The 27,102-nt window shown below is 47.4% G+C and overlaps 1 protein-coding gene across 3 annotated transcripts in view; it reads right to left on the bottom strand.

Annotated features, from left to right (window-relative positions):
• Positions 1–27,102, bottom strand: part of GAB2 (GRB2 associated binding protein 2) — a 93,968-nt gene that overhangs the window by 11,471 nt on the left and 55,395 nt on the right. For 2 of the 3 annotated variants that reach the window (XR_009280657.1, XM_058864086.1), the window contains exons 3-6: positions 5,801–6,041; positions 2,539–3,125; positions 1,417–1,511; positions 405–687 (exon numbers count right to left, since the gene is read on the bottom strand). Coding sequence is in view for 2 of the 3 variants with exons in the window: in XM_058864086.1 (XP_058720069.1) it covers positions 405–687; positions 1,417–1,511; positions 2,539–3,125; positions 5,801–6,041 (1,206 nt within the window). In the remaining variant the exon portion in view is untranslated. The remainder of the gene's footprint in view (positions 1–404; positions 688–1,416; positions 1,512–2,538; positions 3,126–5,800; positions 6,042–27,102) is intronic. The other variant, XM_058864089.1, reaches the window with a different exon arrangement.

The raw sequence follows: 27,102 nt of genomic DNA, 5'->3' as shown, positions 1-27,102 counted from the left end.
GGAGAATGCCAGCAAAGCCCTCAAGGAAAAACTGCCTGGAACCAGCCAGTAGGATACTGTAGGAAAAATTTGTGTCATCTGAATACAACATTGAGACTTCTGGGGTGGAGCACAGGGAGGGGTCCAGGCCAAGGGGGTGAAATCCTGCCTGTGACATGCATGTCCTGTAAAGGCCTGGAAGGGTTTGAGATGGACTGCTCAAGCACCATGAAAGCTACACTTGCACTACAGAGCTCCTGAAAGAGGAAGGGGATGAGGGGCATCTGAAGTCTGACTGTACTGTAGCAAAGCACACCCCACCCAGGACTGGACAAAACTTCACAGATCTAGTCTGAAGTATGAAGAGAATAGAAGGGAAAAGAAGATCTTCATGGGAAGATCTGTGCACAGCCAACTGTTCTTACCTTTTCGGTCGGGTTTGAGGTTGCGGTTGACTGGTGGGGGCTGGATTTCGCTCAGCCGTCTGTGGCACTGGGCCACGGCTCCTCCTTTATGCACGGGAAGGGTGGCTGAGGACAACCCCACCAGGTCAAAGTGATGCGGCCCAGGGCTCATGGGGATGTAGAGATTTTGGGCATTGTCGTTGGCTTTCTCAGCGTGGATTAGGGGCGAGGAACCAGGGTTCATGGGGACGTAGTTGTCCTCTGAGTCGGTGCTGTGGGAGCGGGCCACCGCTGCCTTGGCCTGCTGGGGGACAAGTGGGAGGATGTGCTGTGAGCATCAGGCACTACTCAACGCCGTCCACTACAAACCCTTCATTTCATCATAACCAAACAACACCTGAGGGGAGACTCAATCTGTAATCTAAACACAGAGGGAAGGAATGATCTGTTGCCTCCTCGCCCATCAGTTTGCACTGAGAGGCTCTACCTCCTTTGTTTCCAGGACATTGCGACATCCCGAGTTTTCAGAAAGGTCTTTATCACCCAGACCTGAGCATCTTCTTATGATCACAGTGAACTGGAGAAGCATGCTTAACCTGGAAAGTCTTTCTTCCCTAGTCTCTGTCCATGACTAAAATGCAGTATGAAAGGCTGTTTTAATGTCATCTCCAGCTCAGGAAATCTTAGAAAGTGCACAAAAGAGGCTGTTCTGGCAACATGTCAAAATTTAGCTCAGCGACATCCCAGGCTTTCAGGAAGAAGGCAAACTCTTGGGTAGTTTGTTTTTTGGGCCAAAGCTGCAGGCAGATACACTGTGTGGAAGCAAAGCTCTGCACCACCTGGGTTAGGTGGTGGCCACTCCATCTGTTTTCTGCATGTCATCGTCTTTAAACTGGAACCACTAATTAGACCCCTTCTTGACTCAGCTCTGCAGGACCGGGCTGTGAGGGCCACCTTGGAACCAGCCTGTCTCTGAATCTGTAAGGTGCAAGTGGCGCCTGTAGCGTGGTGGCCCACACCAAGGCTAACTCACCAGGTAGGAGTTGTAGCCATCGTTCATGGACTCGACTGACTGCACAGCGCTGCTGCCCCCGTGCTGGGGGTACTCGTACGTCTCACAGGAAGAAGCTGCAACACAACCACAAATGCACGTGTCTCATCTCAACTGCTAATTAAAAAGGGTCCCTGAAAACAAAACCCAGGCACGGGTAGGGCAGTATCTGATCTTGTTGACTGAGATGCTGATGAGAAGATGTGATCTTTAGCTTGTTACAGGCTCTCTGTTATGCTCCTTCCCAATTAGCATCTCCCTGATGCATCAGCACAACTGCACAATCTGCCATGCAGACCTAACCCTGTTCTGTCGAAGCCCTGCAAAATCCCAGGGGTAAAGGTGTCAGATAAGGCAGATCATGGTGACAAAAGTGGGTTAAGGGGGAGCTCTGTTAGAGCTTACTCAGTAAATGTAAAGGCTGGCAGCCTCCAGTAAGAGGAGGATGGGTGCTAAGCTCTTAGACCAGTCTGTCCTGCTGAGCGTGGATCTGATCTCAGCCTAAGTGTGGGCATTTAGGTAGGGGTAGATGGGAGCAGCATTTGAGAGAGCTGTGTGTACAATTTACAGTGTATTTTCTCTCCAGCCACTTTTTCTAAGTTACTTTGCAACTATCTCATCCTAGGCACAAGGTTTGGAAAGGGCATACACGCCTACAGCCCACCCATGGCCAGTGGCACTTGTGGCTCTGCTGCACTGGGCATGTTGGGTTGTGGAAATACGCAAAACCAAGGCAGCTCCAGGCTGAAGTATGTTCTGATAAATCTGGTTATGAACTGAAGTAAAGATAAGCTAAAAATGGCCGAAATAACAAAAATCTGGTGAAGGGCTGCATAAGCAAGCACGTTTGGGGTTTTGGTTCCAGGTACAACACAGCCAAGAGCCAGCTGAGCAGCTCTGGTGGGCAGAACTCTGCAGATGCCTCTCCATGCCTGCTGAATGCAAAAAACAGGGCCAGATCCTGGCTGGGGATAGCTTCTCTGTGTTTAACCCCCTGGTTGATGCCACCTGCACCCCAGCCCTACCACAATCCAGTGGGACTGATCCACCCAAGGCTGCTGGATACCACAAAGACGCCCCCAGGTCCCCCCCTGCCAAATTCACCTCGGTGCAGTCTGCTGTTCTCCACTGCTGGCAGCGTGTTTCTCCGGGGAATGGTGGCTGCCATGGGGGTGAGACCTAAATTTTCACCAGGCTGGGGCCGCTGGGGTGGACTGCCCCACCGTGGCTCTGTCTGCCCAGGTTTCGGGGGCCGTGGGGGTGGTGCAGCGGGTGAGTCGCTGGCGGCCACGGCCAGAGCATTGTGGTTCTTGTCCAGTGTAAATGTCCTGGGGATCTGGTAGATGGAAAGTGGGGTGGCAGGGATGTCATAGGAGTCCGTGGAGAGCTCCCCAAACTCCTTGCATAGGGTGTTGTTGGGAGTCTTGTAGGTGTAGACCTCCTCATTATCAGTTTCGGAGCTGGTGAGGCTCGACTTGGGGTGGGTGTAGGAGCCAAAGGAGCGTGGGAGGTCGTAGGCACTGTCCCTGAACTCCGAGTTGTGCCGGCTGGGTTTTGGCAGGCTGTAAAAGCCGTGGAGCTGCCCACCAACGCCGTTCATGCAGTGCCCGTTGCCCTGCGAGAGCTTCTGGACTGCCGTGTCACTCCGCATAAAGAAGGCAGACCTTGTGGCTTGGGAGAAGCTGGCACTCCTGCAGAGAGAGGGGAGAAAGGGGCTGAAGTGGGGGGAGAGCTGGTTCTGGGTGCAGAGAGCTCTGCTCCCTCAGTTTATCACCTTACTGACCTGCACTGCCCAACCCCAGAGCAATGGGAACACCTCAGACCCCTCCAACCATGCCCACAAGCCACTTAATCCTGAAACACCATCAAAATGACTCTGTCATAAGTGAGAGGTACATGCACTCCAGGGCCATAGGCAAGAATGAGCCTTTTGTCCAGATATAAATTGCTCCAAAAGGGCAATTTGCAGACCAGCTGGCAACATCCCAGGGCACAGCTGCAAAGTGCCAATTTGCCATCATTGCCATCGTGCCTTGACCACCCATCTGCAGTAGAGGAGGGAGACTTCATCTCACCTCTGCCTGGCAAATGTGTTTGAGAAGGCCTGCAGAAAATTCCTGATGGGGATTATTTCAAAGTTTCCAGCCATGTCATCATCCTGCCCTCTTGCAGGACAAGCACTGGGGAGGTAATAGAAGTCCCCAGCTGGGATCTGGGGTTTGCAGCCCTGACATGCATGGAGGGAGGAATGAACCTCAGGGGTAATTTCAGATTTGTAAAAGCCCTTGAGTCCTCCAGGGTGAGCAGGGCAGTGTGGTCACTAGATCCATGCCTTAGTAATGATTCCTCGATTTACACATGGTCATGCCTGGGGACACTTGCCAGAGCAGGGGCTTGAGCACAGAGATCTCAGGCCTCTAACAACTGCTGGCTAGCCACTGCTCCTCTGCTGATTCCCCTCAAGGTACCTCATCTCCTGTTTTATGCCTGCTTTATCCCTATTTTATCCCTTACCTGGGTCAGTCTTTTGGGGACCACACTCTCCCAGTCAGAAAGGGCTCAGCCAGCCCCATCTAAAAACCCTGCCCACAGACGAAAGCTCTGCCCTGTATCAATCATTGTGGTGTGAGAAAGTGAAATGGTTATGGGGACAGTTTCCAGCCATGGCAAATCACTGGGAAAGTGCCAATCCTACGGAAAAAGCTGTACGCAGGTTTACACTGCTCTGGTGTGGTTGATGCTCTGCAGTGACAACAGGGACTCTGTTTCATGAAGCCAGCACGAGATGGCGCTCAGAAATAGGGCTTATTTAGGGGAAAAAGCAAGCGATGCTGCGATAAGACAAATGAATCCCTGCCACCTTTGGACCTCAGTGGTTTGGGTTCTGCCAGAGTATTTTCGGTCGAGGACTTGAAACATCTCATGGGTTAATTATTCTGCACTGCCTGCCAATTAGCTACTATTACCCTCATTTTATGGATGAGTAAAGTAAGAGCTCCAGAGCAGAAAGGGCAGGGATTCCCAGCAGTCCTGCAGCCTGGCCCCATGCACTGGGCATTGATCAGATGATTATTTCTGGCCCAGCTGCAGAAGCTACCACTGGCCAGTTTGCTTCTGCTCACCAAAGCATTGGTGTTTGCTCTCTTCTCCTCCAGGTCCCAGCCCTGCTCAAGTTCTCAGAGGGTGGCTTCCAGGTATCCTCACAGCTGGAGTGTGAGAGGACCATTTTTTTAAAACACTGTTCCATTAATTCCATCTGAAGTTAATTTTTCTGAGCCCTTTTCTGTTGATGTTTTCCAAGTAGGGAAAGTCAGCTGCAGCAGGAAAGCCCAGCGGAGGCTGCAGCCCGAGCTCTGCTCTCACTCCACACCAGCTGGGTTCCGACTGTGTCTCCCTCCCTCCCTCCTCGCCCGCTCCTGTGAGCCAAAACTCTTCACGTCAAAAAATCTCCTTGCTATTTAAGGCAACTGGCTGGGTCTGGAGGCAGGGAGTTGTCACTGGCTCAGAAATCCCACGCCGTGCACCACCAGCTGCCACGAAGCCCAGTGAGCTCTGGAAGGGGTGAATGGCAGAGTGGTGCAAACCCTGCCCATCCCTTTGTCCTTTTTCTGCTTAAAGGCAGGAATTAGGGCCCTGCCTGGAGGATCACAAAGTGGTTGAGGTTGGAAGGGACCTGTAGAAGTCATCTGGTCTAAACCCCTGCTCAAGCAGGGCAACCTAAAGCTGTGGCAGGACTGTGCCCAGACAACTTCTAAGTATCTTCAAGGAGGAAGACTCCTAAACTTCTCTGGGTTACCTGTGCTTGTGTTCAGTCACACTCACAGTGAAAAAAATGTTTCCTGATGTTCAGATGGGCTCTCCTGTGTTTCAGTTTGTGCCCATGGCCTCTGGTCTGTGGCACTGGGAATCACGACAAGAGCCTGGCTCTGACCCCTCTGCACCCTCCCTGCAGGGGAGGTCCCTCTGAGACTTCTCATGTGTCAGCTGAACAGCTCCAGCTCTCTCAGCCATACCATTTAAGAGAGATGCTCCAGGCCCTTCAACAACTTCATGTCCCTTTGAACCAGATCCCATACTGACCCCTGGGGTACTGCTAGTGACTGGTCGCCTCCAACTAGACTTCATGCCACTGACCACCGTCCTCTGGGTCTGGCCATTCAGCCAGTTTTTAACACCACCAGAAAAGCCAGGAAAGCTGGGAGCTTGTAAGGTCACCACCCTGACCTTCTCCCAACCACGATGAGATGAGACACTCATTCAGGACTTTCTCCAGATGGGTTTTGCAGACCTCCAAGGATGGAGGTGGGTTGAGCCACTCCCACCCAGCCCTTCCCTCAGCTGTTCCCGAGTGGGCGGGCTACAATACCTTGCGTTTTCTGACTTTCTGCTCATACACTGGTGGAGGAAAAGGTAGTCCTGGGGGGCACTGGCAGACAGGGTGCTCTGGAGGTGGCTGGCAGGTGAGTCGAAGGTGAACAGGGTGGGCTGGCTGGAGTGGGACGGCGCTGAGGACTTGCGCTCTCGCAGCAGGTGGTGGCTGGCACTGCTGAGCTCTGCTGGGGAGGAGCGCGGGGCGTGGTTCATGGAGGCGATGCTCCTCAGGGTGTCTGTGCAGGAAAAAAACACACCTGTGAGTGGGAGATGTAGCTACCCCACATCCATCTTCCCAGGGTTTTCCTTATGTAAATGCTCTGGCATTTAGAGAGGTCAGTTTGCTAATGGCTCCAAGTGGTTCTCTCAGCTTTAGTCAGAGCACATGCAACTATAGGTGCTATGTATGGAAAGAAAAAATAGCATATTTTATCATAAATCATATTTCATAATTTTATAATATTTTGTCACATAGTGACAAAATAGTGGCTTGCTGGGATGTCTGCAGGATGTCAACCCATTTCATGGGGCGCTCAGTTGGTTGTTAAAACCTGATTTAAAAGAGAGGAGCTTTCACACCGCAGTGAGATTTGATTAAAGTCACCTCCAACCCTCTGTGTAAGGGCATCACTGCTATCCCTTTACACTTGGGTTAACTGAGGAATGGGGTGGGAATCTGGATGGACATAATGACAGCAAAGATGAAAAATATTCTCATGTTTCCAAATTCTGTATTGATTTTGTGACCACAAGAGAGTTGCTGCTGTTTTCTGTGAATAAAAAGGGATGCAGACCCAAGGCATGACGCTTAGTGCCTACTCCCCTGCTCAAGGAGAAACAGACCTTAAAATATTAATTTCAATGGAGAATATCCCAGAGGTCAGGAATAATCACCCAGCTACTCCAGCCCTCTTATAAATGTGCTTCATGAATTCAAACCACAGATGAATTTTTACAGCCAAGCTGTAAATTCCCACTAAAAAAAAAAAAAAACCAAAACCAAAAAAGCCAAAACCAAACCAAAACACCCAGAGAACCCACAACCTGCAGAATATTTTGGAAATGCTGCCACATCTCTGGTTGCAGAAGACCACACAGAAGCCCATCCATGCACTCCTGACATGTGAAAACCACTCCACTCACTGTGGTTTGCAGAAGTCACACTTCATATAATAAGTGTGATTTACATTTATCTGGTGCTGATACAAAACACACAAAAAACCTAAACCCCAACAAAAAGGAGAAATCCACGCATTTTCTAGCCACCACTAATTTTGGGATTGATCTCAGGTTTCCTTGACACCACGTTCACTGGCTCTTCAAATCTGACTTCAGGTATCCATGCTCCAACAAAAGGATGAGTGACTTTTTATGGATTACCAACCTCTTTTTTTCTACTCCTTTCCTCAAATTCCAGATCCTACCAGAAATTTTGCACCTGATTCCTTTACGTTACAGAGAAACAAGTGCTCTATAAAGTGGCTGTCATGGCTTGGAAAAGGAAAAGATCCACATAGGATGAATTTTCACCAACTTCTGAATCATGTCAAGAAACAAAATCAATCTGTCTGCTGCTCATTCACTGCTGTTACATTTTCCCCCTGGTGCTGCTGCGAACTTCACGTGGTGCACAAAAAATACATTAATAAAAGCCAAAGAGCTTGGCTTGACTGCGTTGTTTGGTTTGTGCTAAACACAGAAAGGATCGATATTTAACACTGACATTAATGGTGGGGGATGACAGCTTAAAACTCTGATTCCCGTCTTTTTTGCATGGGCATTAAAAATCCCCTGGGGCTCTTCATGGGCGTAAATGGCCATCTCAGTGTCCTCGGACAAAACAGTGTCTTGACCCTCATTCCTATTAAATATTTATCCCACAGCAGTGCAGAATGATCCCCATTGGAAAAGGAATCTTGAGAGCTATGAAAATTCCAAATTGAGTGCTTTGAGATCAGCCAGGATGAGAGACCCCAAATCCACAATGCCATCAAAAATAGGGGTGCTGCACCCGAAGTGCCTCTCAGGAACCCCATCTTGCCACCTCCTGAATAACCAGCAAGAATTGCCCATGGCGCCGTGCTTTGGCCAGGACTCTTTGGGCATGGTGAGGATGACAGTTTGGTGGTGTGCTCCCATCCCAGCATGAAGGTCACCTCTGGGGACAACTATGAACTGGACTGCGCTGGGGTCCCTCTGAGCTGTCCTCTCACACTATCCCTGCAGGCTCTGCACTTGCCATTGCATCAAAATGTCATGGCAAGGCAAAATACACGCAGGAGTTAGAAATAACACTGATTTATTTGTGCTAACACAGCCTGAGGGAGAGATGGAGCTGCACAGAGGAGACAGTCCCCAGCAACACCCCAGGGCACAGCAACTCCAAATTGCAACACTTCAGGGAGCCCTGGCATTCTGCACTGCCAGGAGACCTTAATCTTTCCCCAAAAATCAGTCTGATTTGAGGAAACCGGAGAACACAGCGCAAAAGATGCACTCGTTGAAATTAGGATGAGTTACTCTACGGTTACTCCAAACATATAAATGAAAATGGGGGATGAAGGGGGGCAGGAGGCAATGCCTGGTAAAAGCATGTCACTTCCCTGGGGAAAGCCACTCTATTGGCATCCTCATTGATTTTCAAAATGAATTCCCAGCTTGCTTCCCACAGCGACCCAGCCACCAAGAGCATTAGTGGGAGCCAATTCAGGACTCACGTACTCCATTAGGTCTGTGAGATGAACTCCATAATAGAAGGTGAGAGATGGATTGCTTTGCAGGGCTGGGAGGGTATTGCAAGTGCTGGGAAGATAAATCCTGTTGAAGGAGACTGCCAAGATTGGTCTGGATTTTTTATGTTGTAGAGTTTTTTGGTACTAGAATAAAGAACAGCTCATGTGTCCAGATCATACATTGACAGCAGGTCCTGCTGGAGGGCAGGAGAGGAGGCAAGAAAGGAAATCATGGCAGGAAAACAGTATCTGCAGACTAGCACATGTTAAGGGAAAAATCAGGACACCATGTGAACTTGAAATGCAGACCCCATGAGGGTAAGGCATAGAGGATGAATACGAGCCAGAGATCCCAAAGACATTTTAACTTGCCATGCTGCAGCACCCAGCTGCCAAGCAATGAGGACAAACACTCCTTTCCCAAATCCACGCAGAGCTCTTAGTGAACAATCCCCATGGGATCCCACCTGGATGCCTCTAGGCATAGGTCCCACCTGCATCATGACCAAAGATACTCAACTCAGTCTCTCCACAAGCCAAAAAGAATGATGATTTTCAATCCCTCATGGCCATCCACCTTTGGGCTATGGATAAACCCAGGGCCCTCCTTCATTTAACAATGTAGACGTAACCCTCTAATCCTCTGGCTTGATGTTGATATTTTGAGTTTATGTTGAGGGAATGTGTCAAGTACAGCCAAGAAGGGATAAGATCTTGTGCAGTTCCTACTGCCATTCCCGGGGGGACAGAGTTAAAGTTATGTAGTGGGGCCATGTGGGAAGTGTCATCTTAACCCCACGTTTCCTGGCCAGCTCTCCTCTGAGTTTGGGGAATTGGACTCTCACGGTCTGGAAAAGGCACTGTTGGGCGGCCACAAGCTAAAATCCAATGTCAGCAGCACGATTTATACACATACATCTTGCTGGGCTCAGGCTACAGCTGTTGCACTGGCCCCTGCAAGAAGCCAGCAGCTCTGTGGGGAAAAACCAGCACAGCCCTGCAAAACCCCACGGTGTCAGTGGCCTTTGGCTGAAGGCTTTTGGAACTTGCTAGTCCAGGTTAAGATACACCTTTTTGTCCATGTGTTACAGCAAAGTGGGGAAAAAAACTTGGAAATCCATCCTCAAAGCAAAAATCCACAACTGTGAGCACAGCCAGCAATGGGATGGACTAGGCTGGGAGCCAGGAATTTTTTATGAATGTTTTCAATCCCCCAAAGCGGTAATTCCCTCCTTGTTGACAGTTCTGAATTCCCTTGCTCAGAGCACTCGACTATTGCTGTGTGCACATAGCTCCACACAGTATTCCTGGGCTTATCTGAGCAAAATAATAACTCAGCCTCCTTTGGAAACTGTTGCTCTGAATGTCCTTTTCCACCAGAGCCACAACATCAGCTTTCCCTGCTTGAAGGCAGAGGCTGGGACTGCAACTCCCTCTATCTTCAAATGATACTGTGGATAAATTCCTGAGCTCCTGTTGATAGCAGCAAAGGTGCCAGGCTTGCTTGGCATCTCTGAGTGGCACAAAATTCCTATGATCCCCAACACCAAACTGGCATGGGCTGGTCCAAGAGCTCCACAGACAAGAGCTCCTCAGATCTGCTCTGGCCACGAAGTACCATGGACCACACTGCTGACTTTGTGCCACTTAAAACTTGTGGCAAATGACTCTTTATTGAGGGAATAGTAGAAATCTACTAGAAATAATCCCTAGAGGGCATAGAGTAGATCATGGTCATGCACCATCGTCTTCCTCACTTTTTGGAGCAGTTCCATCATTTATGAGCAAAAAGAGGGGGAATTTTCTTCATGGGAATCTCCCTGCATCCCCACTTTTGCTGCCAGCTCTCTCCTCAAGCACAAATACCAAGAAATAATTTAAACAAGACAAACAACCCTACCAAAACAAGCCATCCACATGCTTCTCTTGGCAGGAAGAGAACAAACAACATGTCCACTGGATGAGTCAACACACCACAGTGCTGCCAAGAGGCCCTGGGATGCCATGAGGATGAGCATGGCATCGAGCAAGGTTTATTTACTAAGCTTTTCCTATTGCCTCCAAGTTGGTTGGCACTTGGGAAAGCTGTTATCAGTCTAAGGATGCCTTGGCAGATCACTGAAGGTTTTCTCCAGAAGGTTAGTGGGACACAGCATCTGATCTGGATAATTTCCCCTCTCCTTCAAAACAGAGAGCTGTGTGCATGACCACAGGCACCCCAAGTTCTTATCACTGCCTGAATTTTGGGTGCCGAGCAGGGGCAGCTGAGCTTCCCAGAAGCAAGGACAGGGCACAGCCTCATCCCAACTGCTGAAGAGGAGAGAGACAACAGTGACACAGGGCTTTTGAGCTTTTACTTTCCAGTTTGTGACGCTCATTTCCATTTGCTTTGGGAAGCTGGTCAGGACAGACTGGCCAAGGGAAAGGAGGAGCATCACTCCTTTGCAGACAAGGATCTGCTGCACAGAGGGCTGAGGGCATGGTTTCTGTTGTACAATTTCAGTCATCTAAATGATACTTAGCCTATGCTAGTTTCCTTAGGTTTTCTCTATGGAGAACAGTGAAATCTCACAATTATTTAAGCATTTGACAGAGGATAGGGAGAATTATCCAAGAAAGAGTTATGGGAGAGACAGTGAGAAAAAGATGACAATAGCATAATAAATAGCATCGTCTTTCTCCATTAGTGTCAGTGCTGTGCTTGCATTTGTATGAAACAACTGAAGAATAGTGGCAAAGTAAGAGAGCATTTGCTTTGGAGAAGAATGGGAAATGGGGGAAAAAAGTCACAGTACTGGAGAGTGAGTGAGTGAGAAGAAAGGTAAAGGAACCAAGTCCTGACCTCAAAGCATTATATATCTCACTTATTGTAACAGTAATAAATTCTTTGAAGGACAAATGGGCAGAAGTGAGACAGACTGCAACAGAAACAATGCAATACCTCTCCCTGGAAAACACAGGTTTGCTTCTGCAAGATGAGGCTGTGCCCCAAATCCCATTCCTGCCCTGGGAAATACCCCTTGGTGACAGCAACCCATTTCTGTTTCATATCAGCATGTCCTGGACAAGGCAGTTACCATCTGAAGTGCAAATCTGCCACTTGATCGTGGAGCTCAACACTTGTGTCAATACTTGGAACATTTGGCCAGACTGGGATGCCTGGTGTGCACCTATTTATTTTTGTTATAAGGGCATCAGTGCTTGGAGATAAAAGCAGATGAAGGTGGATGCTCACAAACATGGCTTACGTGTGCCCTTGAGCATCCCACATGGGACACCCTTATCTGAGAGCCCTGGAGTGGGACAGTGACCCACAGCTAGGGGTGAAGGACAGTCCCAGGGGGGCAGCATGGGCTGGGCTGGGCCTCACTTGCTGCACGGAACTAACCTCATCTCACTCTGCTTCATGGATCATCATTTCTGATATTGCAAAACCAATCTGCTGAGGGGATGCAAAACCCATCTGATTGAATGGGATAAAGAAAAGGCTGGAACAGAGGAAAAGGGCCAAGATGATGTGGTTTAACTGTAAAATCCACAAAGTGGTCTCAAGGTAGGTATTCTTGCCTTTGTCAGGGGAAGTATATAAGATGGCAAAACCAAGTCAATGGGGATGTGTAGAATTAGCTGCTTTCTGTCTGTGGGTGGCACATGTGATTGTGGCAGATGCCAGGGGCATCCTTAGCAAGTCTGTCTGGAGGTACAAGCAGTCTGTGGAGACCAGTGCTGCAGGACAGACTTGAAGCTGTTGAAAATGAAGAGCTATAGAAAGAGAGGACACATTTATATGAGAAAAGGGATTTTTTTCCCCCAGAGGCAGACTCATGATGTCCCAGGATCAAACCAGTTCTCTTACTGTGTGACATGAAGCTCTGGCATCCTGTTTCAGAGGATTGCAATGTATATTATTATTGGTTATTATACTTGGTTATTACTATTTATGATGATCATGATGATGATGACTAATGATTTTGGCACCTCCTAACCCAGTTTTCCCTTGGAAATTACACTTTTTACAGTGTAATTAGAACCATCTCACCCGAGTGTTGCAGTCCAACATATCACCAAAAAGTCCAGAAGCTGGTGCACCACTGACTTCCCCTAGCCCAGGAAAAACTTGCTTTTAGGTCCTGAACAAAATTTTCCTCATCATCTTATCATTCACTGGAAGTATGTGGGAACCTCTCCTTGCCTGAGCAAACATGAGTGCACGCCTCACTTGGCAGGGATGGAGGAGAAAGAATGAATCCTGGTCTAATCACTGACAGGGCTTCTTAACAGCTTGCTTTAAATTTTATAGCCCTTTTTATAGACAGTGGGAGCGGAGGTCTTTAATGTTCCAGGAGAGCAGAGAAAAACTCTCACTGGGAGAAAATGTGAACCCACTTTACTTATGCATGATTTAGGACCATTTCTATTCAAGGCAGCGCACAAGAGGCACAAATATTTGCACTTTGTATTAAAGAAGAACTGCCATTCCCAACTCTTTACAGAAGTAATTTATTTCGAGCTCACCTTACCTTGGGGGAAGAAACATTGTAACTCCCAGTTTGTCGGGGAGTCAATAAAACAGCAGCATTGTTATGTGTCTGCATTACCATTGCTCACCAAGGCAGTGCTTGGAAAAAGGGAGCACCCCCAAATTTCTCCTCTCGGAGTCCCTTTCTTCATGGGTGCATTTGCACTCATGCATGGGACCTAACTGCAGGAGTTTGACTCTGTTTTTCTCTCCTCTTTGTAAGATAAATGTTATTTTTGCTCTGTGAGTGGTATTTTAGCTGATGAGTTAAAAGGGAGGTGGGAGCTGTGGTGCAGGGGTAAGGGGTCAAGATGGGCACAGGTGGATGCAGTAGAGCTTCACATTTCTCACACAGCTTCAGGTGAGCTCACCGTGTTCAGCCCTGCAAAAATCCAGAGAGGACACAGAAGAAGTCATTAGCCTTCATGGACACAATATTGTGGCCCTGAACCACCCACAAAACAGCCTGGAAGTCAATGCAAGCAAGAGCCAGCCCAGCTCCAGAAAACATGCTTGCAGGGGTGGAGATTGACTAGGTTTTATTTTTTTCTTGCTAGAAGAAAGCTTCCCTTTTTCATCTCTGCAGCTTTTTCTCTCAAAACATGCTTATCTGCAAGGCATTTCCATGTGGTTTTTTGTTTATTTGTTTGTTTCCTTGTTCTTTCTTTTTTTTTTATTTAGGGGCATGGGCATACCCTGTCCACATACTGGGATCATCTGAAGAAATCCTGAAGGAAATGCCATTCTTAAGATACTAGAGGATGAAATGCAAGAAATGAAAAACTGTATAAGCAATGGGAGGATAAGAATGGGAGAGCCCAGCCGCTCTCTTGATGGATTCTGCAACACCAGCACTCAGGAAAAATGCAAACAGCTCAAAAAGCCATCCTGGATTTTTCTGCCCATCATTAAAAACCTGAGTCCTGCCCATTAGACAGTCTATTAACAGTGCTCAGTGGAAGCAGAGAAAGAAAAGGTCCTTTGCAGAAAGCTATTCACATTGCTCTGAGGTTAAAAATGCCTGTGACCCCCAAAGCTTTATGCATTCAGAAATCGGGAGTTCACATACAGTAAAGGTCTTGAGTACCAGTTAAAGCCCAGAGGTTTTTCTCTTCCTCTTCTTTTAAGATGCAAAGATGGCAAAAGGACCTGGAATTTATTCCCTACACATCACCATAATCAAATAATATGCTAATGCTATTAGCATGGGACCTTGCATGGTAAATGACTTCGACTCATATTCTCTTTCAAAATACTAGAGTTTCATTTAAATTGGTCTCCACAGCAACCAGAAATGAACTGGAATAACGTCAGATAGAAATTTTCATGTCTGGGCATGGCAGACAAGGAATTTTGCATCAGGGACTGGGGGGAGAGTCATGAAGACAGCCTGATCCCATCAGGACTGGCAGGCTTGTGCTGGTCAGCTCCTTCCCAAACAGTCAGCGATGACAAATGCAAGGACAAAATTCACTTGCACGTCCAGGAGGACCTCAAAGCATCCTGATGGAAAAGAGAAGACATGATGTGGCTTATGTAGAGCAAATCCTGAGAAGGTTTCCTTGGTCCTCCTCCCCACAGATGCTTTCTAAGTGGCCCCAGGGCACACACGTATGACAACTGGTTTCATTGATGCTCAATCAGCTCTTGTCTGTTAAACTCAAACCTGGCTGTTTGCAACTGGTCTGAGAGAGCCAAGCTTCTCATCATGGGCCACACTCCTGTTACTTCAGGGTTGTACAGGCACAGACCAGGGAGAAAGTGTTACTGGCTTCCCTCTGTTACAAAAGGAAATGCTGCTGCTTCCCTTATCTCAGCCGCTCACAATCTCTCCATGGTAAGCACTAACTCCCATGAGGATCTAGGATGTGAAGGACCTGCAGCCTTCTCTGACCTGCTCCCACCAGCTGATGACATGGTTCTGTCCCATTGAAAACACTCCCCAAACCCATTTGAAAATGAGCTGAGCTTTGCAATGCCATGGCTGAAAAGCTGCTGGTAAGAAATTAGCTCTAATTTCCCAGGAAAGTGTTTTCTCAGCTGCTGTACTCATCTTCCCTGCACTTGTTTCACTCTGTGGTAACCATTACATCAGCAGGCATGGTGTGATGCTCATCCTGGCTGGGGCTTCTAGACATTCTCCTAATCATAAAGTGAGTATTAGCAATGTGTCCCACAAAAATGTCTTTGAATTCAATGTCAGAAAGTGGGAATCATCTCACTTGAGAATGGCTGAGAGTTCAGGCAATTAAAAGGAAACAACTCTGACCAGTCTTTTGATTCTGTTTGTAATTATCTGGGTTCTGGTGGGTGTTATAACATCTGTACTGGTTTGGCAGGGAGTGGGGAGAGCAGCTTGTGCCGAAGGCAAGAACTGGCGTGGGTTGAAAGCAGTGCAATACTTTGGAGTGGTATTTGCACTCAGAAATGCGGGGCTGGCAGCTCCTCCCACAAGCAATTTTGTGTTAGGGTCAGTCCCAGTAGTGTCCCTGTCCCCAAATTCCCCATCCACCATGACTTGTGCCCCTGTGGGACCACCCCAAGAAAGAGCTGAGATGCAGCTGGGCTGGAGTCTTCACTCCCACTGGACTTAACATCCTGATAGACTTTGGTCAACATCAGTTCAGTTCCATCTTACATTCTGATCTTCCTCTTCCCTGTGCATGAGTGTTTCCACCTGGACACCCTCCATCTCACCGGCACATCTGGTCATGCACAAGCAAGTCTCTGCCCACTGGATATTTCTGCACTGAGAAGCAGAGCAAACTCCCAGCATGGATGTTGCTGTTTGAACCCTGTGCACTAAAGGACAGGCTGGTTTTGTGGTTATTTTTAACACACAGCAGCAGTAGAGCTGTGTTTGGTGGAGCAAGAGAGCGTAATGTAGAGCTTGAGGTCCTCAGGAGACTTGGGTAGGGCAGACTTATCACAATCTCCTTCATGGTTACAGTTTTGGATTTTGGCATTCATCGCCTGACTCGGATACAAAACATGCACTGGCATCCAAAGACCAGAGCAAACCACCCCTGCTCTGATTCTTGCTCATGGGTTGAGAACCATCCCTTGGGCTTACTCAGCCTTTCCTCACCCTCCTCTTCCTTGCTCAGACCAGCTCACAAGTGTGGTAGGTGAGCCCATTCTTAAAAGCCAGAAGCACCAGGTGACATCACCCCCTTTGCAGCTCACCCAGCCTTGCACCCACCACAGCTGGAACCAGCAGCCAGAGCAAAATCCACATCTTCTTGCCCGGTGGTTCACCCAGTGCTTTGCACTTGGCTTAGGGCCAGCTGGAAATCTTATGACATCGTCCAGCTGGAAAACACCATTTAATCAAAATAGGAGCTTGCCAAGGGATCATTTGAAGCCAGAAATTACATGAAAACTTCAGAGGATAAAAGTGAATTTTAAGTAAAAAGGGAGAAGGTCAAGGTATTTCAATTCATTCTCATCAGAGTGGATAATTTTTGGGGGGCAGATTGCCGCTCTTTGACTGAAAATCATCATCATGTGCTTTTTAGATGTGAAAGTGCAATTCTTGTTTTTTCCTGAAATTCATTCAAATTCAGAATGAAAAGGTGTGAATCAAAATCAGCACTGAAAGAGTATGAAAATGAATACCAGAGGGAGTGAAAAAGAAGATGCTGAATTTTCACTGCCTTTGAAAGGGAGTTTGTTTTGGGCTTGTCACCTGCTCCACTGGTATATAATGCAAAGACAGCATTTCCCCAGATTGCTCTGACTCCATATGGGCAACTTCTGAGCACTCCTTCCTCACAGGGATGGGATTTATTTAATTTTTGATTTTAATTACTGATGTGACACATGTCTGAACTTAGTGTATTTGGCTGCTGAGACAGATCTGGGTGAGATCCATCTTCATCCTTCATCTATGGGATGAAAAGTGGAATGGTGACAAATACACAATACATTAGACCCATTTCTCTCCAGAGATGGTGGGAAGAACTAGCCAGGATATAATGGCTTTTGGCTACGACCATGGGAATGCAGGGACTGCTGGGATCAGACCAGACTAGAAGCTGGCCTGCTCCAATCTCCCAACCACAACTGCTCTGGAGACAGCCGAGAACTTCACAGGGATCACTCATGCAGCAATGCACCCTCAGGGAAAACCCATTTGTGTGTCACCTCATCACTCATAAACCTTATTAAAGCAAATATTTCAGCTTATCTAAGATGACTGAGTGCAGTCATGGCAGCACTAATTCTTTGAGCCACTTTATCTGTAGAACAAGCCACTGCGTCATACAGCTCTGTGAACACAGGGTTGGCCTTCCCTTCAGATGGCACCACAAGACACCAGACCAGTAGCATGTGTTCTCACCACTGAGATGTGAGTGGATTTTTTTGTACACAAAGCTCTGTTTGCCCAGGACTTGGACAGCATAGATTTATCTCCATAAAAATGTTACTGGCAGGCAGAGGACAGGGTGGTCCTTCCAACATTGTGCCAAAGAAACTCAAAGCATTTCTGAGTCTGTACTCTTGAGTTCTTCTTAGAGGTAGAAGAAATGGTGGAAGTGAGTTTCTGGAGCGTAACAGAAAAACCAACAGGACCCCAGATGCTCAGAAGGAGTTATGTTGATGCCAAAGAGGAGATAGAACGGTATTTAAAAACCACAATAAAGCTGTAAAAGCATCAATGGGCTTCAAATAAAAATCACAAATCCATCCCCTTTTCTTAGAATCACAGGGATGAGGAAAAGCCACAAGAGTCAATAAACTGGGATTGAGATACCTAAAAAAAAAGAGTAAAAAAAAAAAAGGTAAAAAAAAAAAAAGTAAAAAAAAAGTTAAGAGATACCACAGTGCTTTCTGGGAGAAACAATCTTCTGCTCTATCAGGAGTTTCTTTCAGACAAATCTCAAGAGATGAAGGCAGATTTTTCATAGGATCATAGAATGCCTTGGGTTGGGAGGCATCTTAATGACCACCTAATTCCAACTCTGCGACATGGGCAGGGACACCTTCCACTAGACCAGGTTGCTCAGAGCCTCATCCAACCTGGCCCTAAACACTGCCCCATCTGGGTATCCACAGCTTCTCCACGGAACCTGTGCCAGTGCCTCACCAGCCTCAAGTAAAGAATTTCCTAACATCTAATCTAACTCTATCATCTTTTAGTTTAAAACTCTTCCCCCTTGTCCTATCCTTATCTGCCCATGTAAAAAAATCACTTTCCCTTTTTTTTTTAATAAGCTCCCTTTTTGTTTTCAGTTGGAAGACCATGTGTTGACCAGGTTTTGACCCTAACACTTATCATCAAAGCAACCATCAAGCAGCAGAAAGATTCATCACAGAATTTATGGATTTCAAGTGAGTATTTGAAAGACTTCATCATGACTCACTGGAGAGCAATATGAACCATCATGGCAAGCCAGCAAAAATAATTATCATCGTCAAGGCTTTATATCAAGGTTTAGACTGTGCAGAGCACACAGAGGCTCGAGGGAGGGTTTACACATACAGCAATGTCAAGCAAGGTGGTGCCTGGCAGGGCAGGTGATCGGCCGTGAGATGAAGGTGAGGATGGAGCCACAGGCAGCGCAACAGTCGTTCACTACACTTTCACAGCTGATGAAGTATTTGCAAGTGCCCAGACACCTGCCCAACACTTCAAAAAGAGGGTTCATTGTCAGTTATGGAAAAAAACAAATTAAAGAAAAATACCAATTGCAATGAGTCACTCCAGTTTACTTTCAAAAGCAACTACGTACAAGCACAGGGACAGTTTGGCAGTGAAACAATGGAAGGTAATCATACCAAAACTTGGCACAAGCAGCTGTGCTGGCTGGGATGGGATGAGGTCATGTGGAACCGAGAGAGCACATGATGAAATTTTTGAGGTGAAATGTTATTTTCCATTTTAATAAACAGATATAATGGGTGGCAATCAATCAAAGGTGCTAACAAGTCACATTCCTCAGCATATGACAAGAAGCCAGTAAGTATGAAAGGAAGCTACATCCCCAGTAAGTGCTGACACGAGGTTTAGGTTGGATATTAGGAAAAGGTTTGTTACCCAGAGGGGTGCAGGGGCAGCTACAGCAGGTCAGGATTGTGTCCAGCCAGGTTTTGAGTATCTCCAAGGATGAAGACTCAGGTTGGTGGGTTTTGTTAGCTTTTTGGGGGAGCTGGACTTTTTTTTCCACACATCTTTAAGAATTTGCTTCATCCTCTGTGGCTTACAGTGATTGTAAGCATGCAAAAATGACAAAGATGGTTCTTGGATGCCTGGTAGAAACCATAACTCCCTTCTGTGTCTGAATCCCACTGAGAAGCAGCTGACTGTGGGCAAGTGGGGAACAGAAGAGATACATAACATCTAATTTTCCTGGACAGTCTCATTTTTAAACAGGTTTTCCAGGAGTTGTGACCAAGCGTTCCTTTAAAGACCATTCCCGGCTTGGAGAGAACAAGCACCATCGCTGATGTGCCTCAGGCAGCAAATGGCTACAGGCAGGAGAAAACACGCACCAACGCATCTGTACTGTGCCTCAGTGATGAATCCTTTCAAGCAGAGACTGCCCTTCTGCTCAGTGCTTGTGCAGCACCTGACATAGCAGAAGACATGTCTCTTGGCTACATCTACAATGAGATGTTCCCAGCCTTCCTGAGGGGAGCTGGGCCGTGGAAGGAGGCTGCCCCTGGATCAGGTGTAAGCCCCACAGCCCTAAGCAATTGACAATATTACAGCTCTGGTGTTGTACCACAATACATAATGTATGTTTGAGGAGCAGGCAGCAATTATAACTGAGGAATAGAAACCATCTAGGGAAGAAATGCTATCTTTACAGATAAAATCAGTAATAAATGCTGCTGCATTCATAAATAAGAATCAGTCTGGAAACAAACCTTGACTGGTGTCATGGAAAGTTCACAGGAATCGACAGTTTTGTGTCTCCTTCCTGCTCCATGTGCCTTCACTTGGAGGCTTTAAAGGCTTTTGAAAGCTTTCCCTTTGCTCAGGCTTGATTTTAATTGGAAATATAAAGCAATACAAACCAGCAAACAAACAGGCACTGGAGTCCAGGAAATGAGAGTCTCTATCTGTCCTGGCTTTTATCAGGTTTTACAAAGCAGTGCACAGGGCATATTAAACCATGTCCCTCTCAAAACTTTGGAGGGAACAGTGGCAAATACGGAGGGAAGAAATGGGAAATACATTTACCTGGGGGGGAAAAAATATTGTCACATTGTGAAAAACTGCCAGAAAATTATCCTTTAAAGAGGTGATTTTTTTCCCCTCATCCAACCTGTCTGCACTTGCATTTTGGGGATCTCTGTCCACTGCATTTCCCATGCTGGTTCCTATGTATTGGGCACCTCCTGCAGGTCTGTATCCTGCCCTAACACCTGAGAAACTCTGCAGACACAGATTCATGGCAGCTCCATGAATCTCAAAGTGCATGACTGGGGCACATGGGCTACAACAGTCCCAACACCCCTCTGGGAAATATAAACGCAGGCGAATCTGACTGTGAGTTTCCTCTCAGCTGGCTGACACCCAAAAATGCCTTTCTCCCTCAGTTCTACTCAGACAGTGTCACTTCAAGTCCATCAGCTGTTTTTGTTTCCAAGAGCTTTACATGGTTTTGTTTTTTGATGCACTGCTGATACCGTCTGCCACGCTCATTTTTCCACGGTCAGTAAGTCACCCTAAAAATTCCTCTGTGCCCATTAAACTCACAGAGCTCATCTGACAGGGCTCATAGCCATAAAAGCCAATTACAAAACAAAGAACTACGTTAAATGGGTTTCTGATTCTGGGTGCCAGGCCAGGAGACAGCCCTGGCCAAGGCTGAGATGTGAACTCAGCTTGTCAATCTCTGCTAGGAAACCTGTGCTGGAAAGGCTGGGAAATGCTTTTAGCTCTAAAAAAGCCTCAAACCTTTTGAACTACACATTTCTTCTTTCTCTCCCAGCTCAAATCCCAGCCTCAGTTCAGCTAACCCAGTGGGACTTTGGCAAGGAAAGGACAGGATTTTCCCCAAAGGCCCCAGTCCTCCAGCTCTGTATTTATCTTCAGAAGAGGCCAGTTGGATACCCTTGAGCTGGGCGCCAGCTGGGAAACAGTCAAGAAGAACCGTTGGTCCTTTTTGAAAGCTGAGCATAAATTTTATTTTCTGCTGGTTGATGGTTTTATTATTTGCAGTGAGATAAGAGCATTTTTTGCCTATAAACCTTGTGCTCCCACAAACAGCTGCATCCTCTGACAGTTCTGCTGGGTATGGTCAAAGGAGGCTCAACAAACACTTATCTTCCAATGGACTCTCTGGGATGGCAGAGTTATAGGTTTGCAAACACAAGGCTCAATTATCTTCTGGATTTTTTTTCAGTCTTAAGTATTCAAAATGTCCACAGTCACAATAAAAACATCTAAATAAGAAAATCCTAAAAATTCCTAAATTTCCAAAACCCAAACTGTGAAGAAAGTCTTGGTCCAAGCATAGCAAATGTCAGAGATTTGATTACATCAGATGCCCTGAAGCCAGAGGCTTGGTTTCCTAATCGTGTAGATACCTTAAGACTTTTTCCCTTGCTAAAACCCTCTGCATCCTTGCCTCAGTCCTTTTCCTGGCACCTATGTGGGCAGGAAACTTCCTCTTGGTATCAAGGACAGAGACCACCACAGCACTGCAGTGTTGACACTGGTCCTGATGCGTTTCTGAGAACCCAGAAGAGCTGAAGAGCAGAGTACAGCAAGGGAACTAAGGTATGGAAGAATAGCAGGGGCTGATCATTGTCTGTTGCAAATGAAATGATGAAATCATTGAAGATCCAGCTTGATAGCAAAGGCCTTGATAGCAATCCTGAGACAGGTGGGGGTGAGTTTTAGGAGAAAGTGGACAGTTGAGCTCATCAGTCCTAATTCCTTGGAGAACCAAGGGAAAGAAATGGCCACTTTCAGGGTGCAAATGATTAGCCTCATTCTAGACATATTTTTTAATTTTCTCCCTAGAAGTGGACAGACTACAACCACACAAACATGTCTCACTCTTAGAGGCATCAGTTCCCTCTCCAAACTGCCAGGGGAATCACAGCAAGGACACCCTGACCAGGTGGTGGAGATCAGCAAGGATCTCTCCCTGTTTCTGTCTTCTAGGAAGCAAATTCAAGGTCATTAGTGGCGCTCTGCTCTTCAGCAGACTCATCAGTACCTCAACTAGCTTATCTCCAGAGGGAAAGAGGGAAAAAAGGGGGAAAAAGACAGCACGCAGTTAACTGCTCTCAAGCTGCTCCTTTGTGCCAATACCACTCCATCTCCGGTATTGTTTACACAGAAATAAAAGCTGAATAGTGTCAGATCTTAAAATAACTTGCTGTTTGTGGAGCAGGAAAACCAGGGTCAGGGAAGTTTGGAACAAATTTAAAGTGGCAGGAAGGCTAAGGAATGAACTGTGACTTTGGCAAGAAGGTGCCTGCATGCACCTGAAGTTTAACCATGAGCCTGGTGCAAAGCGTGTTTGTGTCACCAGGTCTCCCCCACCTACTCCAACGAGGCTGGGTTAAACCTGGTGCTGAGATATGACATCTGCATTTGTCCTCCAGAGTCAATCTGCAGCCACAGCTGTTTCCCTTGTTAGGAGCACACACAAAATGGAAGGAAAGGATGAGGCAGTTCTGATCCAAATGCCCCTGAGGTGTGCAACCAGTAGATCTGTATGGGACATAGGTGTTCTAAAAGGAGCTCCTTGACACTGAGATGGGAACACCAAGGAAAAGCCTGCATCTGCATGTATGGGTGGACAGCAGGTCAGAGTACAGGGCTCAAAGCTCCACATTCCTGTCCCAACACAAGCCCCCTCCAAGTCACGAATGGGGCAGGGGACATTAGGTCTTTGGGTAGGTGAACAAACATGGGAAAGTGAGGTATCTGGAGGGAATCCAACCAGATATGCCCTGTCCATCCCATTGAGTTGTCAAGCTCAACTCAAACATACTCTTGTTCATTGCTTCTTGCACTGTCTGCCAACAGTGTACAACTCACACTAGGCTTAAAGATGGAGTCAAGACCAACTGACTTGTGCCAACAGAAGCTAAAAAGTCAAGGGGTACAAGGGGGAATAAATTTAAACTGACAGGGGGCAGATTTAAATTATATATTAGGAAGAAATCCTTTCCTGTGAGGGTGGTGAGACACTGGCACAGGTTGCTCAGAGAAGCTGTAGATGCCACATCCCTGTAAGTGTTCAAGGCCAGGTTGGATGGAGCTTTGAGCAACCTGGTCCGGTGGAAGGTGTCCCTGCCCATGGAGGGGGGTTGGGACTGGATGCTCTTTAGGTCCCCTCCAACCCAAAGCATTCTATGATTCTAGGAAGCCATGTTCCACTTGAGGGCACAAGGATCCACAAGGGGCTGCCTGCTCCGTTGCCCTTAGGTGGCACTGCTGCCTGCAGATCCCAAAACAACGCACAGCAGGGCCTGGGTGATGTCAGGGACACAAGGACACCCCCACATATCCCTCCTTGCCCCCACTTCTCACTCCACATTCCTCAGCCTTTGCACACTCCCTGGCTGGGCTCTGGGCTTGTAACTCCTCCAGGACACAAGTAGGGAAGGAAGGAGGCATGTGCTAGGCACGATAGCAAGGAAGTACCTGGTCTTGGGTACTTCCCCTCTGCTTTGGTTCTTCCTGGCCACAGGGCAGGCAGTGGTGACAGGAATGCAGGAACTGTCACTTGCATGTGTTCCCTGGTGCCCTGCTCCTGCACGCAGGGATAGGGAACACTGGTGACTTGGGAGTGTTTGGGAGAGGTGAGTGGTATACAATGTTCAAACCTGGTTTTACTCTAGCCTTGCAGCCCACAGCCTCTTCACTGAGTTTTGGGCAGCTCCTGTCCTCCCAACAAGTCTTCAGAGGTATCTATGTTGTTTTCTTCTCTTTTTGTTCTCTGTTGGTCCATCTTGAGCTCCCTTTGTTGGGCAAACACCCAGGCAAACCTGCCTGCAAGGAATCCATGGGGTTGGAGGTGTCACTGGCCTGTTGCTAGGACAAAGATGTTTTTGGGAGAGACATGAGGAAGGTGCAAGAGCAGGCAGATGGTGTCATAACACAGACTTGCAGGCAGCAGGCTGGGGGACAACCAGCCAGCAGCCCATATGGGACTCCTGGCCAAAGCAAGTCAAGTGAGAGCAATAAATCTGCTCTCATGGCCTGGAACGGGGCAACTGGTGGAGGGTCTGGGGCAGAACCAAGCCAAAGAGACCCACACATGTGAAGTGCAGATCTCACCAGTGTGAGCAGAAAGTGACTGGTATCCGCAGGCTGATCCACTAAACTGCTAGAATGAGCAGGTCTGAGTTGAAGGAGGAAGGGAAGACACATCTCCATTAAACTTTAATGCTCAGCCCTGACCCATGTTCAATGAGACATTGCTGGGTTTGCTGGGGATTGATCCCTGTCATGACACACAATACCAATGCCAAGCCTTGGAGATGGAGTGGGGAGTTAGCCAGAACCCAGAACCGCCCTGGAGCAACGCCCTGCCAGAAAGCAGAGAAATAAATAAAAGATATTAAGTCCCAGATGATAAAAAAAAGAAGAAAAAACAAAAAAGAAGACGTCAAAATGCCTAGACTGGGTGGGAAAGGCTACTGCTGCCAGACACAACCCATCAGGGCAGGAGCCCAGTGCCATCCTGTTCCCACGCCTTCCTCACCCCCCTCAAGTGAAGGGAGCTTTTAGCTCAGAGCAAGGACATCTACTTACCTGCAAATATTCCTTTCCCTGGTTTCATGTGTGGGTTAAACCTCTAGCACAGTGCATTAATGATGTGTGTGAATAAGCTCTTAAACTCCCACTCATGACTGGTCAGCACCCACAAATCCAAGCCCCTAAAAGAGCCTCCTTTCCATGGAAGAGGTAGAAGAGGAGCTCCAGGGAGGTGCTGGTGGTGGCACGGTAAATTGACATAAAGTTAATAAAGTTATTGACTCCTTCAAAATAACTAATCCTTGCATGGGGCCCCTGCAAGGACATGCTCACTGCATGGGTACACACTGTTTTGTGACACATGAAACTACAGGCTACTGTAGCTGCACTGCTGTCATACTAAGGATAGGACAAGGAGGGGTTTTGGCTGAAGCATCAACTTCAGAAAGGGTTAATGGCACATGAGATATGTTTAGTGGGATTTGGTATTTTTTTTAACTTCAACAAACAAAGCATATGAGAAAATTCAGTTCACAGCTGAGCCCTGGCTGCCTGCCCACTAGGGCAGGGAAAATGCAGATGGTTTGAAATACCCACGCGCTGGCCTTTCTCATGTAGCTTGTGGCCCAGGGTCCCTGGCTAGTCTCTACCCATTGTATTTGGATCACTCAAGGTGGCAGCAGGGCAAACTGCAGTGTAAAAGCAGCACTGAGACAGGAGCAAATCTACTTTCTTTGAGCACAGTCAGCTTCCTCAGACACACAGAGGAGCCGGGATTCTGTGAGGTTCTGCTTGGTCAAAAATAGTAATTAGCTCTCAAAGTAAATATGTGTTAACAGAAAAAAAGAGCTTTGCCACAGTCTGGGTAAACACTTTAGAATCAATTTAATTTCCCTTCTCCTGGCAGATGTAATCGTGCTGCTCTGCAATTATTTTCAGGTCGGGGCAGGGAACAAAGTCACCGGGGCGGCTTTGCTGAGCGGCTGCTCCTTGGGACAGCCGGCAGGACCCTCTGCTTCACTGACATTCAGGCCCCTGAGGCTGAAACGAGCTTCCTTCCGCTGAAACAGATGTATAATGCAGCTGGAGATCAGCAAACCAGCAGTGAGCCATAGCATGACATTAAACCGCCCTAAAGTCCAGCCTCCTCCTTAATCCTGAGAGTCCCCCTGTCTAGACAGGACATGAAGGACTAATGTGAAAACCAAGTGACAGAAAATTTACACTCTCCCATTGAGCTGCAAACGGAAAGAGGCATCGAAGGGTGTAAATCTGTTTGCCTTTTAATTGTTTTGCCTTTTGGGAGCATGGGAAGCACCAAGGCATGGTCCCACACTGCTGCAGAGGGTTTGCAGCCAGTTTATATCACTGCTTCCAGGTTGCCCATTTGCTTACTAAATCATGCTAAAAAGCCTTTTTACCCTGCCTTTTCCCTACCATCATGGGCAGCTGGTGGAACAGGCTTTTACCCAAACTGCCCCAAAAGCTGATGAGTTTGTCCTCCATCACTGTTGGGTTATAAGCAAACTAGTGACCGACTAGTGGCTGGGGCTCAGCTGATGTGGGGTGTCCCTTCAAGGAGGCAGTAAATCAGTATATGATGGCAACTGCACTAAATGTGTTTGCCAGTGATGGAGTATTTCCTTAGCTGAGTACAGCCCAGCTGGGAACAGCCTGGCTGTGGGGCCAGACCCAGCAAGGCTTTTGGGCCAGTACAAAGCAGTCACACACCCAGGAACAAGTACAACCAGAAAAATGTGCACAGTGGCTTCCTTGGAAGCTTCTGATCTTGTTCCACTGTGCTGCCTGTCTGCTGGGAGAAGGTTTAGTTAATTAATTGCTACAATTAGCATGGAGTTATTCCTGCCCATGATGGTTACCTTTTCCTCCCCCTTTTTGGTTCATCCAATTACCAGCTCCTCCATTCTCCAAGGCAGAGGCCACAACAAGGCACAGACAAGTTTGAGGATGAGGGAAGGAAGGTCCAAAAACAAAATGCCAAGTATCCCAGGCTCTGTTTCTACCCAGGAACTGTCTTAATCTTGCACAAACTCTTGATCCTCTCCCATCCATCCACCCTTGACTTCAAGGAGGTGATGAAGAGGGAGCACAGCACAGCAGGGTTACAAACATTGCTACGACTGTTTCATTGCCCCCTCCAGATGACACCTCACGAAGGACGCATGATGAGCTTGTATATGCTAAGATGGACAAGACTCCCAACACCCATCATGCTCCAATGATCCCTCAACTTCTCCATCCAGCCTCAGGCCATGGGTTCTTCAAATGAGCATTACCCGCTTTGGGAAATGGATCATTTATTTGCCATTACTTAGCAGGGATGGTGAAGGAAAGGTGAGCATGGGGTCACC

This window comes from Poecile atricapillus, chromosome 1 (genome assembly GCF_030490865.1).
Source record: "Poecile atricapillus isolate bPoeAtr1 chromosome 1, bPoeAtr1.hap1, whole genome shotgun sequence".
Taxonomy (NCBI): domain Eukaryota; kingdom Metazoa; phylum Chordata; class Aves; order Passeriformes; family Paridae; genus Poecile; species Poecile atricapillus.
This window is presented reverse-complemented; position numbering and strand designations above follow the sequence as displayed.